This window comes from Eretmochelys imbricata, chromosome 2, assembly GCF_965152235.1.
Source record: "Eretmochelys imbricata isolate rEreImb1 chromosome 2, rEreImb1.hap1, whole genome shotgun sequence".
Classification (NCBI taxonomy): Eukaryota; Metazoa; Chordata; order Testudines; family Cheloniidae; genus Eretmochelys; species Eretmochelys imbricata.
In genome coordinates, this window is record NC_135573.1 from 216,374,880 (window position 1) to 216,390,141 (window position 15,262).

General features: G+C 44.1%; 1 protein-coding gene across 1 annotated transcript; it reads right to left on the reverse strand.

Annotated features, from left to right (window-relative positions):
• Nucleotides 1-547: 547 nt before the first annotated feature.
• C2H7orf78 (chromosome 2 C7orf78 homolog) lies at nt 548-9,674 on the reverse strand. Its single transcript, XM_077808746.1, has 4 exons — nt 9,234-9,674; nt 3,228-3,312; nt 1,850-1,989; nt 548-691 (listed from the first exon to the last, which is right to left on the reverse strand). Exons 1-4 carry the CDS (start codon nt 9,672-9,674, stop codon nt 548-550), a joined length of 810 nt encoding a protein of 269 aa, XP_077664872.1.
• Nucleotides 9,675-15,262: the final 5,588 nt, after the last annotated feature.

Genomic DNA, 15,262 nt, shown 5'->3' on the forward strand with positions numbered 1-15,262 from the left:
TGCAATTTGGCAGAAGATGACTCTGCATCTGAAAAAGAGTGACTCATCATACATCTCCTGCTTTAATCAGCAGGTCACCCAGCTCTGCTTTTTAACCACGCAGTCATGGATCTGAGAGCCGCTGCAAGAGGGGAGGAGGTGCACTGCCTGCATATTAATGGATGGAGACATCATGCCCGTGTAGGACAGCAACAGACATATCATCTTCCACGGCACTTCAAATTCTCCCAGGGCATTACCACGAGCTCAGTCACCAGTGACCCTTGTTGTTCCCTTCCTCTGCCATTGTGCAGAGGGTTGAGATTGTAACTATCGGTATCAGTCCCGGTCTGAGCACATCCCACATTCTAAAGCGAACACCTGAGGATTTCTGCAGCTCCCCTCTCCATCCCCCAGGAGGAGTCTGTATCTATTGTGTTTAACCTCCCTTCACTCTGCCCTGCCACGCCCCCTGCTGAGGTATGAACTGCTTTTGGCAGCACCACCACTCCCTGCCTCCTTGAGAAACAAATAATTGTATCATAGCTACCCCCTGCACAAGCAACCGTCATGTGGCCCGAAGCAGACACTGGGTTGGCACCATAGGGAACAGTACAACATCACCACCTACTTCCTCCTGCCATATTGTACGTAGCTTTTCATCCACACGATCTAGGAACGCCGTGTGGGCACCACGTCGCCTTCTGTGTCTCTAGGAATAGAATAGTAAAAATAAATTGGAGCAATTAAATGACACACAGGACAGGAGAATGCTCCTATGGTCTTTGATGGGAGGGCTGAAGAACCAGAATCTCAGACATGCTTACACATCTGAATCAGGGAATAGGCCATCCAAATGTGTATTTAGGCACATTTGTATGTGCCATCACCTTATTTGCTTGTGCAAATATTACAGGTATTACTTTTAAATAGCAAAACTATTGCTGCAAATAGATTTGGTACAGATGATCTGATGTCTCTCATCATTACACAAGAGGACAACTTCATAACTTGGAGCATCTGCTACCCATACAATATCCGTGTTCAATACATTCTCCATTAACACTAATGGGAGTTAAGTGCATGCACTGGGAGCAAAGATCCTTTTATGTTTAGAGACATTTTAGTTTTAAGCGCTTGGTTTATGTTTGTAAGCCATCCCAATATCATTCCCTCCCCCCCCCCCGCCCTCCCCCACACCTTCGGAAATAGTCAATGTCTTGCACAGGGAATATGACACCTACCCCCACCCCAGTAATGAACTTTCTTCCACATGGTCCCCCCGGCAGTTTGAAGATGTAAGGGTATGTGCCTTTGCCATGTGCTGTATTGTACAATTTAACTTTAATTTAATTTAAATTCATGGAGGTTAAGTCCATTAATGGCTATTAGCCAGGATAGGTAAGGAATGGTGTCTCTAGCCTCTGTTTGTCAGAGGGTGGAGATGGATGGCAGGAGAGAGATCACTTGATCATTATCTGTTAGGTTCACTCCCTCTGGGGCGCCTGGCATTGGCCATTTTCAGTAGACAGGATACTGAGCTGGATGGACCTTTGGTCTGACCCAGTATGGCCATTCTTATGTTCTTAACATTAAGGGCTTAATTTTCAAAGCAGCCCCAAGAAATTTATCCTTCCAACTCCCACCATGATCAGTGGGAGTCCCACACCTAACCCCCCTACCAGGTACAAACTACATCCAGGGACAGGGGAGAACCCAGCAATCCATCTACTAAGTCTCCTAAACTCTCCAGCAGCCTGGTGCCCTCATTAGCTGCATCAAAACTATCCACAAAGTCCATAAGGGCCTGATCTGAAGCCCATTGGAGTCCAACAGAGAGGCAGGGAGCTTGGCTCAGGGTTCAACTAACCGTAAATGAAGCAGACTTTGGTGGCCAAGGGTTCTTTGGCAGGATTAGCCTGGATTCCCATTTGCATTCATGAGGCTTGTATGTAATGAATCTCCCCTTGGTGTCCTTTTGCTTGTCTTTCAATGGCTGAAGTCCATGAACTAAAGAAGTTAAGTAAACAACATGCTAGCAGCTATAAAACAGGCAGTCTGTGCTCTGGAGTTATACCCTAAATCACTATCACCAGGAGCTCTAGGATCATTAGGGTTTGGAGAGCTGTAAGCAGATGGAAGTTTGGGAGTGTCCCAGAAAGAGGAGTACGTGAAAAATTTATAACCCTTGTGAACTCCCTGCCCGTCCCATTGCTGTAAATGTTTGATGATATTAATGTTTTATTATACAGGGTGTATATATATATATGGTGGCCAGAACTATTGTGTAATTGTTGACAAGAAATGTGTGACTTGAGAGCTATGGCAATTACAATAAGAGCACTCTTCCCATGTTCCATCTGCTTAATATAAGATAGCACAAGCGAACTCTGGGCAGAGTCTGCATAAGGAAGAGCACATAATTGAGTTCAAATCTCAAATTCTAAGCCTCAGCTGTGCCATGTAATTATGGCCCTGCATTAGGAGCTTGTGGAGCTGCACTGCCCCTGGGGAATTCCTCCCTGAACTTCCCCGCATGCAGGCAAGCGCACCTGCAGCTATCCATCTCCAGGGAGTCAGCTTGCACCCCTTCTGGACAGGCCTCCTTCAGAGGGCTGGTATTGAGGAGTAGAGAGGCCTTGGCCCTGCTTCCTCACTGCACTCTGGGGTTGCGGATGCCCCTGCAGGGTGGAGGAGAAGGATGGGTTCATGTGCTCCCCCAAAGGCAGGGACTGCAATTGTGCCTGTCCATTATGCAGGCCATGCAAGTGATTCAAAGATCTCTTGTGCCCTCTCCCACTGCCACACACTTTCACATGGGCCAGGCACAATCTGGCTCTAACAGTGAAATTTAGCTGACTTAGGAACTTCTATCAACAGTAAATCTGTGTCTAGAAGCAATTTATCCATCTGCTGTTACTTTCATGCATGAATGCTACTTCCCCTCCCCCAATCCAGTGATATAGGATGAGGACCCAACCCTGCCCTCATGAGGTATTCTGAGACAATGAGATGATGTGCATGAGTCAGGTCTTGAGATAGGTCACATATGTTAACTAGGGGAATAAACTTTAATTTGTATACTAATTGTCCGGACATATTGGCATTCAGTGCCTTATGCTTCATTTGAGGCTACTTAACCTCCCCTAAGGTCATTTACCTCACAGCCTTATTCCTACCCCCTGAAGTTACCACATCAATAGCTAACTTCTACCATACAGTGAGTTTGCATGTCAGCAAAGACTTACCTGCATTTAAATGCTGGGATTTGAACTTTAAATTGAAAGGGTCTCTGGGGTAACTTGTCACAAAGTCTGGTATATTAGTTTCATACTGCACAAGACAAGGGAACATTGCAATGTCAGACGTGTTATCATACTGAAACCAAGAGTCAGAGAAGCCCTTATGTGCTGAAATTAGACAAAGGACAAGATATACCAGTACATCCAAAATAGTTTTAATGGCTTTTCAATTCATAAAACAGAAGATTTAGGGTTAAAAGATCTCCAGCTGGCTAAACTGGTACAGTGCCATTGACTTCAATGGCACTACACCAGCTAAACATCTGGTCATTAGCTTAGTTGCCCAGAGATAAGCTCTCTGAGGTAGGAACCATCTTTATATTCTGTTCGTACAGCACCTAGCACCATGGGATCCTGGTCCATGAGTGGGACTCCTTAGCACTACCACAGTATAATTAATAATAGCAATGCAGCAGTTTTCCACAGAAGGGAATCCAGGTCCTAAAACAGTGAAGGATGAGGATGTCTTGGAGTCAATATGTCGAGCTCTCTGTACAGAGGGAGTACTTAGCATCACCTTCCCTCAACCCCATTTGGTGGACCTAAGGAGCATTGTGACTATACATCTTGTACTAGAGCTGGTCAGGGATTTTTCAGACAAAATGGTTTTTTTTCAACAAAAGAACACTGGTTCATTGAAACCCAAAACTTTTTGCAGAAATGTATTAGTTTCAACACAACTTTCTCGGGTCCAGGATGGGATTTCTGATCATGGCAAATTTTAAAACATCTCAGTTTTGTCCCAGTGCAGGTTGGAAAATTATTGGCAATCTCAAAATTTCTCAAAGAATGGGAAACTGTTTCCTACCCTGCTCTACTCTGTACTCCAATGAGTATGTTTAAGGGAATCCTGTGGCGGGAGAACTAAGACTTGCTAGAAACAATGCTCGAACAAAGCAGCCAATGAGCTTCAAAGAGATGCTTTATTCAAAAGGATGTATTTAGTAAAAAAGGACTCTGGGTTCAAAATAGACAAGATTTAAAATAAACAAACAAAATGTCCTGGATTTTGCAACAAGAGGGAATAAAGGTAGCTGATGGTTACCAGCTTTTGGCTGAATTAATAGCCTTTCTCCAAACAGAGTCCTCATGTGCATAGGACAAGATTAATAAAGTGGACTTAGAAGCCTGCAGGAAAAAGAGACTTTCATTAGGGTGAGCTCTTTCACCTAATTTTGGAGTTCTGTGGAAGGCAATGCTAAAAAGGGAATAAGAACACTTCCTTGTTGAAGCCTGCTGTTTCCAGTTGGATTGCTGGCATGGTTGACTGGGCAGTTGCACACAACAAAGGGTGAGCTGCTAGGTGTGCTTGCCAAGGTGGGCAATCAGGAAAAGACATTTAAAAAAAAAAAGACATAGGGCTTTAAAGTGTGTGGAAGGGGGCGGGTAAACTTCTTGTCTCAGTGACCCCTGGGTAGTGGAGTTTATAATTATGATCAGAGTAATCACTGTCGCAGGGAATGGGGCATTGTGGGACAGCTGCTGAAGGACTGTTAGGGTAGACACAGGTCTATACCACAGTTTATACCCTGGCACTGGATTGACTTCAGTAGGTTGACCATGTCTCTATGCCATTCAGGGAGATGATTTTACAGCATCGCTGTAATGGGATATTTATGTTGGCCGGAGACAAATTTGAGTACACAAGTGGGTTGATGCAAGGTGACTTATATTGACCTAACTTTGTGTACACCAGGGCCTTAGATAGAAACAAAAACCAAATTCACAACTTTCGCAGACCTCCACAAGCTGTAATGGATATAAACGTACCCGTGTTTAGGCAGTGACGTCCTGGTCAGATTACAAATGAGTGATCCAGTATTTTGGAAGAAAATTGGTAATCACCAGGTTTAGTGGGGTCTGGGTTAATGATCTGTATAAGTTATGGGGACATTATGCCTTAGTCAACTGGACCGGTGAAAACTGAAATGGTGAGAGCTTGTGCAGCAGAAATACTCCCAGGGCCAAATTCAGAGGTCACCAAAATGGCAGTGTAAACTACAGGCTGGTAATTTGATGAAAGCAGATGTGAAACTGTGAACTGATGGAATGTAGTATAATATACACACCAGTGGGTCAGAATGGAGGACAGCAGGAAAAGCTACTAATAGGAGTATGACCTTAAACTCTATTAGCGGCACCCACTTTCTAATCCTATGGGGCCCAATTCTGCCTTCAGTTACAGGGTGCAACTCCCACTGATTTCAATGGGAGTTGCACCAGCCCTGCTTACATGGTGTAACCACTATGCAAACTAGGCGGTCGCCTAGAGCGCCAAGTGGTTGGGGGCGCCAAAAAGTGTTGGCTTGCGGGGGTGTCAAGCCCCAGCCATGGAGGAGCCGGCACAGCGCGCGGGGGGGTGGGGGGGGGCAGCAGCCCTTCAAAAGGTGGCAGCGCCGCTAGTGGGGAGCAGTCACGCCCCCCCCCGGGGCTCCTGCAGGAGATGCATGTGGGTGCCAGCCCCCGCACGCCTCCCGGCTCCTCCCTCGCTGCGCTCGGGCTCTGCGGCTCCCGGGCATGTGTTGTAAGAGAGGGTAACTGGGCTTTTAGTGTGTAAAAAAAGACACCAAATTAAAGCCATTTACATCCACTTACGATCACATAATCTGCATCAACATTTACTTCACCTCTGAATTTTGTACCTTGTTCTTTTGTCTCAGACCCTGTCAACACTGGAGGCTTTGGGACCAATAACACTACACCCCTGCAAATTTTTAATGCAGATGCACTGGTGTAAAAAAAAAAAAAAACTAGTGTTGCTTACCTCAGTCCCAAACTCATGCAGCTACATCAATGGACAAGGCCTAAACCATCCTGATCCTAGGAAAACTCGGCAGAACAGGTTGCAAATGTGGCTTTAAACCACTAAAACATCTCTTCCAGTTTATGCTGGTGTGATTCTGCCATGGCTTAAAGGCAGCTTTGCACTGATGGCAATGCACAAAGCAGCCCTGACACAGGGGAGAACCTGGGACTGAGACTGTAAGGGCTTGTCTTTATGGAGACTTTTATTTTATATGATTATTTCAGTATAATTGTGCCAGTAAAATTCCCTAGGCAGGCAAGCCCTTCGTATCTCTCAAACTTGCATCACTATCCAAAAGAATATTCTAGGGCTTACTAGACTTGTGCAGTTGGTTTGCCAGTTGGCTGCAACTGTGGTGATATGATAAAGTTTAGCCAATTGGGGTATGTCTACACAGCAGCTGGGAGAGCAATTCCCAGCATGGATACACAGACATGCTCTAGCTCTGCTCCCGTTAGTGCACTAAAAATAGCAGCATGGCCATGACAACACAGGCAGTGACTCCAGCTAGAAACAACAATTCCCCACAAAGCCCTGGGCACAGACTCAGGTGGCTAGCCCAGGTGCCCAGGTGCCAAGGCCACACTATAATTTTGAGCCGACTAACTTGAGTGGAATTAGCATGTGTACGTCTACCTGAGTTAGGAATCACCCCTACCCACATCCACTGTGTAAACATACCAGTTCTTACTTTGTAACAAAAGAGGTGCCTGGGCTCAAGCAATTTTTTTTTACATTTGTAACAGATGCAGCAAGCCCAATGGTGCCAGGGCTGTGAACTGCCAAGCCCTAGAGGTGCCGGGGCTCAGCCCTGGCAAGCTTACTGGCACAAATTAAGCACCGAAACATACTCTTAGATGCTTAATACTGTATTGCTCAGACTGTTAGAGTGGGGAATCATCTCTCCCCCGGGCCTGATTCTGAAGACAATGGGTGCTGAGGATATTTAGTCCTTAGCAGGAGCTGACTCTCAGTGCAGGGTTGGAGTCAGAGTCGCTGCGTGAATGTGTTTTCTTTGTGTCAGTGGCAGAGTTTTGCCTGGGAGGCAGAGGTGTGAGAAAAAGCCTTCCTCTCTGAAGTATTTAGTTGAAGGAGAAAAGTTTAGATTTGTGGATATTAATGGAAATCAGTTTTTTACTAGGATTTCTGTAGAATGAAGGTGTTGAAGCACAAGGAGATTTCCCTTGAGACAGCATTCAGTTAGACAATTTTCCTTTGCCAATAAGAAGGGACTGAAGCCAGGTCTACACTACAGACTTCTGCCAGCACAACTGTGTTGGTCAAAGCCCCCTATTGTAGATGCAGCTATACTGGCCACAGCTGTGTTTTCACCATTCTAGCTTGTTTTGCTCATGGGCAGTGCTTTTGGTATGCTGGTACAAATTCTAGCATTGCCAATATAGTTGTGTCCACACTAGGAGCACTTTGCTGGCAGAAGAGACCAGTATTGCTTAAATACTCCTAGTATAGACATGGGCCTGAGAATCGGCTTTCAAGTAATCTGAGTAAACACAAAGAATAGGGAAGATAACTTCCCATGAAAGCAATTTGGCAAAGGAATTTGGCCATGGGTTATAGCTGTGACTGAAAGAAAGTAGGGAAAAGTTATTGTTTTCCTGGTAAATGTGACCTATAAAAGAAAACAGTAGAGTCTATGCTGCTTTTTTTAGTTTCTTTGTGAATTATAACAAAAGTTTAAAAGTTTGTTTTGGAGGGGGGAGGGGACGTTGCTGTTTTTCACCATAGAAATCTTCTATTTTTCCTGGTTGTTTTTTTCCCACATTCCTAGCTGATGTAGCTATGCTGACAAAACTTTGTAGTGTAGACCAGGCCTTAATCTCGCTTTTTGAAGCTATTCCACTTCGTATAAAATACTTGAATAGACCTTAGGTCATCCGCACCACCACAATGTCTGTTTTGTGATTGGCATCTCAATCTCTAGGTGAATCTAGCCTGAACAACTGAAATGATTCATTTCTACATTTCCAAATTCTTTTCTTTTTTTGTTTTGACGAAAGCAATTGGCCAAAATTGACATGAATTCACAAAATGTTTCAGTAGACCTGAATCTGTGTTTTTGTGGGTTTTTTTGGTGGGGGGAGGGAGTTTTGGTTGAAAATTTTCACCCCATTCTACTCTAATGCAAATAAATAATAAATACAAATAATAAATGTGAGTGTAAGCTTTCCCCTCCAGTCACTTGGACAATTCAGGCACTGTTGTTGGAGACCAAACATTGCAGCCAGTAGGAAGGAGGAAAAATCATAAAGTACGGGGGAATGAATTAGTCATGAACTAGTCATATTCATATTTTTTTATTTCAATCTCTTATGCAAAATTCATGGAGAGCTCCAAAAATCTAGATTCATCAGGGAACCCCTGTGCTTTCCAAAAGCTTTTCAGAGACTATTTTTTTCTTAATTATAGCTTGTATCCAGCTGCCTACAGCAAAGCTAGATGTTAAATACTGAACTGCCTGGTTTGGTCAAAGTTTTTGTTGCAAGAGTGACATCTAGTGGCCTATGTAGTGAGTGGTGTCGGAGAGAAGGTGGGTGAGGTAATATCTTTTAATGGACCAACTTTTGCTAGTGAGAGAGAGAGAGAGAGAAGCTTACACACAACTCTTCTTCACCTTGTCTCTCTCACCAACCGAGGCTGGTCCAATAAAATATATTACCTCACCACCTTGTCTATCTAGTGGCCTAATAAGTTAATTAACATGGATTTTATGGCTACTGAGAGAGAAATTGCTTCAAATAGTCTAGGAGTAAGTCTACACAGCATTTTGGAGCAAGCCTCCCAGCCTGGGTCAACCTGTCATTTGCATTGGCCACTGTTGAAGACAAGATACTGGGCTAGATGGGCCTTTGGTCTGACCCAGCATAGCCGTTTCTTATGTTCTTATGTGCTAGCATTCTAAGAATAGGTGTGTAGACAGTGCTTTGAAGTTGTGACTCAGGCTCTGAGGCCTAGGGAGAGAGGTGGGCTTCAGACCCTAAGCTGCAACTTCAAAGCGCACACCAGACATTAGCAGTAACTTGAAACCCACTAGTCCAAGTCTGTTGACCTTGGCTGGGGGGCTTGTTCTCACTCACTTCAAAGTGCTGTGTAGACATACCACTATGGCATGCTCTTACATACCTTACCTGCCTAAAATCATGTGGTTTGGGATCTTGGTAGACACCAGTCTTATATTTTCCATTCTTCACAAACATTATATCCACTTCATATGAGCCCACGTGTGGAAACCTTGTGACAATCTTGGGCAACTCTTTCTTCCTTTCCAAAGCAGTGTGGAACTGGCTGGTTTTTATCTTTGGTAGCTGTTGCTTAGTCTCAGATTCTGTGCTATTGGCCTTCTTCAGTTCTTCCTTTTCTGTTGGTTTTCGTGAAGGCCTGGAAGATTTATAGAATTTGTGGTTAAAATCGGGAGGCTGCTTTTGCCATATATCTCTCTGCGGGGTGGCTCGGCGTGGCTGCACAACACTTTGATTCTGTGCAAAGGCCAAATCCAGGCATGCAGAAAATTTGAATTGTCTTTCAAAAGTGAAGGTGAGCCGTTTGCCTTTGTAGCTAGTGGTGAGCATTATGGGATTTTTCCTCGCAGGTATTTTAACCCCTAGAAAAAAAATGCATCTGATTAATGATTGTTTTGAATGGGTTTAGCACGAACTACGTATCAAGTGCTGCACAGTATTACTGTAGTTAAGATAAATGTCTGTAAAACTTTGTACTTCATTACATTTCATTCAACATCAGTATTTAGATTAATAATATCATTGGGTGGTTATAGATGGGAACAGGGGAAGGATGATTTTGTAGTTATGGCACCAAACCGGGACTTTGGAGCTGGGTTCAACTTCTTGCTCCACCAGAGATTCTATTCCATTCTACATAGGTTCCTATACCTCACTCAATCACCATAGTATCTGCATTGCCCTGGAAGAGTCCCATAGGCCTCAATTCTGTAAGCTGATCTGAACAACTGAAACCTTAAGCCCACTTAGAGCCCCATTAAAGTCAACTGGATATGAATAAGGTTAAGATTTTGTCATGGTTATTTTTAGTAAATGTCACAGACAAGTCACGGACAATAAACAAAAAATCATGGAAGCTATTGGCCTACAAGCCAGAGGGACATGCTGGCCGCTTCTGGGAGCGGCCTGAGGTAAACGCCGGCCGGAGCCTGCAAACCTCACCCCCTCCTGCACCACAAGCCCCTGCCCCAGCCCTGAGCCCTCTCCCACACTCCAAACCCCTTGGCCCCAGCCCAGAGCCCCCTCCTACACCCCACACCCTTCATCCCCAGCCTCACCCCAGAGCCCACACCCCCAGCTGGAGCCCTCACCCCCTCCCACACCCCAACCCCCTGCTCCAGCCTGGTGCCCCCTCCAGAACCCCAAATCCCTTTACGCCATCTTTGTGGTTCTCCACATTCTTGGATCTGCCCACACTGCACTGCTCCAATTTATGCCCAGCTGCTATGTCCATCTAGAAACCGTTGCATCAGGCAAGGATAGCTAGTGTGCAACTGCACACCAGCTATGCCCTCTCCTTCCAGGCATATCATATATCATGGGATATCAGGAGGCAGCCCTCACTACACTATCTAGGGAAGCCTCTATGCTAGGTGGAGAAATCCGATCCTCTTATAGACCCCTTACACCACTGAAGCGACATTAATCGGATGATGGGCAATAGAGAATTTATCCCAATCTCCCTAGCTACATACTGCTGTGGCTCAACCCAGAGGGATTCCCATTGATCTCAAAGACAGTTCCATAATTCATTTCCTTTTCTTTTCACATTGTATTTTTAAAAGTGGTTTTTAATGAATTCCTGGTGTCTCAGGCAAAGTTCTGAAAAACTGCATTTGATTTTAATGGCATTACATCAGGAACTTGGCCAACATTCTCGGAGCCAGTGTGCCAATAAATCATAATGTTAAGATTTCCCGCCCCCACCCTTGCTTTCATATTACTAAGGAAGCCGACATAAAAACGGTAACCTTACTGCTTAGCTGTTCATCTGCTCTTGCTACTTATTATTTATCTGTTTGAAGTCATAATCTTCTGTGACATCACAATCAGTTACCATGGACATATCTGCGTGTCTGAGTAGAGAATGGCCCAAGTGAAAACAGCAGAGCTGAACCCCCACCCCAAAATCTTTGGAGGCCATTTGACATCTGAACCCAGGTCAGAATTTGACAGGTAGTACGCGTCTAGATTTGAACTCCAGAACTGAACATCTGCAAAGTCCATTCAGAGTGACTTGAGCCCACTCTCAGGACTCTATCTGCATTAAGGAAATTCATAACTATGCTGTGCCAGTTATGGTTTATGTTGATGGGGCTTCAGTAGATAATCGACGAGAGCAAATTGTACCAGCAAAAGTCATGCTCTGTACGAGTGCAGCCACATGCATTAGAAGGTTTGCACCAGTGTAAATTGCTCCAGTGTAGGTTTCCTTAATGTTGACAGTGCCCAATTATGACTTTAAGTGAAGGATAAGCAGCAGGGCCAGATGAATTCCCAAGCCACAAAGGTTTCATCTTAACGTAAATGTCCAGAGCATTAGGAAGTGAGGGAAGAGAAATTCCTAGAGTCCAACATCTAGAGAGGTCTCATTGCAGGTTCCAGTGGGCAGGTTCATATTCACTTCAATGCAGGATGGGGTCTCAGATTTATGTCCTGAACACAATCAAATTATCCTCAGAATATCAAACACTCATCATGAAGCAAATCCTGACCCAAGTGCACAACCTAGGTACCCAGCTCTGGGCTTGGGAGATTACTGGAAGCTTGGGCTGAAGAATCCTAGCACCAGGCCATCAGGCAGTAGCAGCGCTCCTCCTTCAGGCCTGTAATAGCCCTTGCAACCTTTGCTTCCTCCACTCTGCAGGGCAAATGGAGAGAGATTCATACATTCCAAGGCCAGAAGGGACCATTGTGATCATCTAGTCTGACCTTCTTGTGACGGTGCCCCCCATAAGCCTTTATGGAAATATGCTTATGAATGTATATATATGACATAACTGGAACATGTTTTATGCTACATATGCCATGCAACATCTCTCTGTAGAGGTTACGATCTACTGAATCTATTAATCCTATTTGTATGCATGTATCAATTTTGTATGCGAAGTTATGAATATTGGCTACATACTTGTTGGATTCCGAGTAGGTTTTAGTGAAGCAGTTGGTCAGCTTCCTGAGAAAAGACTATTCTCAGTAAGTGCCCAATCAAGAAGCCCTTAAGCCAACAATGAACTTGGAGACGTCAATCCACATCTGGGCTTTCCCAGGAATGTGGCTTGGCTGGTAAGGAACTCAGTCATGCATGGACATGTGACTCCAAAACTCCATTTTGCAGCTGGACTTCGCATAGGAGAGAGGAGGGGGTCTCCACCCACAAGAGAAAGTCTATTTAAACCCCTGGGAGATCCCTCCATTTTGTCTTCAGCTGGCTAAAGAGAGAGCCTCTCCACCCCCAAAGACACCTGAAAGAAACTGGAACAAAGGACAGTAACTACAGGGGGAAGGGGAGGGTGAGTGATTGCTGGACCCAGACTAGAAGGAGATTAGTCTGTAAAAGAGAGCTTACTGGAACGGGTGAGGTTTTTAATCTGTATTCAGTTTGATTAGACATAGACTTGCATGTTTTATTTTATTTTGCCTGGTAATTCACTTTGTTCTGTCTGTTACTACTTGGAACCACTTAAATCCTACTTTCTGTATTTAATAAAAATCACTTTTTACTTATTAATTAACCCAGTGTATGTATTAATAGCGGGGAGCGGGGTGCAAACAGCTGTGCATATCTCGCTGTCAGTGTTATAGAGGGCAAACTTTATACAGGGTAAAACAGATTTATTTAGGGTTTGGACCCCATTTGGAGTTGGGCATCTGAGAGTTAAAGACAGGCACACTTCTGCAAGGTGCTTTCAGTTAAGCCTACAGCTTCTAGGGGACGTGGTTCAGACCTGGGTCTAGGTTTGGGTTTGCAGCAGGCTAGTGGGTCTGGCTCAAACCAGGCAGGGCACTGAAGTCCTAAGCTGACAGGGCAGGGAAAGCAGGAGCAGAAGTAGTCTTGGCACATCAGGTGCCAGCTCCCAGAGGGTTTCCGTGATCCAACCCGTCACACTCCTGTGTAACACAGGCCACAGAACACCCCCAAAATAACTCCTTTTGAATGAGAGCATATCTGAAATCAAGATTGGATATATTTTTTTGGTCACTGATGAAGAATCCACTATGATCCTTGCTAAGTTGTTGCAATGGCTAGTTACCCTCCCTGTTAAAAGTTTCCACCTTATTTCCAGTCTCAATTTCTCTAGCTTCAAACTTCCAGGCACTGGACTTATTATACCTCAGTCTGCCACATTGAAGAGCTCATTATCAAATATTTGTCCCCATGTAGATACTTATAATCAGGTTAGACCTTAAACCTTCTCTTTGTTCAGGTAAATAAATTGAGCTCTTTGAGTCTATCACTGTAAGGCAGTGTTTCTCAATGACTGGTCCGTGGACTGGCACCAGTCCCTCAGATATTCCTGATATAGTTTAGGAAGGCAGCAAGCCCGGTCCCTGGTCTCAAAAGGGTTGAGAAACACTGCTTTAAGGCATGTTTTATAATCCTTTAATCATTCTCATGGCTCTTCTTTGAATATTTCCAACTGATCAGCGTCCTTGAATTGTGAGCACCAGAAATGGATAGAGTATTCCAACAGAGGTCACATTACTGCCAAACACAGAGGTAAAAATAACCTCTCTCCTCCTACTCAAGATTCCCCTATGGTCGCATTAGCTCTTTTGGGCACAGAGTCACACTGGCAGCTCATGATCAGTTGATTATCCACAATGCCCCCCAAAAATGTTTTTCAGAGTCACTGCTTCCTGGGATAGAGACCCTTATCTTGTAAGCATGGCCTACATTCTTTGTTCCTAGTTGTATACATTTACATTTAACCATATTAAAAATGCATATTGTTTGCTTGTGCTCAGTTTACCAAGCAATCCAGATCACTCTGTATCAGTGACCTGTCCTCTTCATTTACCACTCCTCCAATCTTTGTGATTTCTGCAAACTATATCACTGATGATTTTATGTTTTCTTCCAGGTGATTAATGATGTTGAATAGCATAGAGCCAAGAACCAATCCATGTGGGACCCCAATAGAAACACACTCATTTGATGATAGTTCCCCATTTACAATTACATTATGAGACCTACCAGTTAGCCAGTGTCTAATCCATTGAAAATATGCCATATTAGTTTTGCATAATTCTAGCTTTTTAAATTAAAATGTCTTGTGGTACCTTGTCAAATACCTTACAGAAGTCTAAATATTGGCTATCGCTATTGCCTTTATCAAATTTATAATCTCTTAAAATATCAAGTTAGTTTGACACAATCTGTTTTCCATAAACCAATGTTGATTGGCATTAATCATGTCCTCCCCCCCCCGTAATTCTTTGTTAAAAAAGTCCCATTTCAGCTGCTCCATTATCTTGCCCAGTATCAGTGTCAGACTGACAGGCCTATTATCAATCAGGTCATTCCATTCTACCCCTCAAAATAATGCCCTTTCTGCATTATTATTGATAATTCTACCATTACCATCTAGAAAGAGGATGCAGATTGCCATGGCTTTACTGACCTGCCTATTCCTCAACCTGCCTTCCTTGTCCCCTCACAGCAAGGCCTTATGGTAGTCAGGAGGTTTGCAACCCCTCTGGTGGGCTCCCAGAGTCCTGCCCCACTCCTGCCCAATAGAACTGCAGGTAGGCAGGCCCTATGGGAAGGGAAACAAGGAGGAGAGCAGATAATTTGCCTCATGATGAGTAACCATCATGTAGATTCAATTGTTTTTAATACTTAACAAAAATCTCCCTAGATTATTGGTTTACTTAGAACTGTCTCCTTGTGTTTTACAGCCGCAGAGTGTTTCTAGGTCCTGTTTTTAAGCTTTAATTGGGCAAAAGGAAGAGGTTGGGATTATCCATAAACTTCACCAAAGAAACAGTCATCACACTTACCAACATGGTTACCCTATCGGCTCTGTAGAGTCTGCACTCTTGATTTGCGGTGCATGTTTTAGTAGCTTAGAAACAGAAACACTTAATCGCCGGGTGCACACAGATTCATACATGTGGTGACAACCACAAAAGCA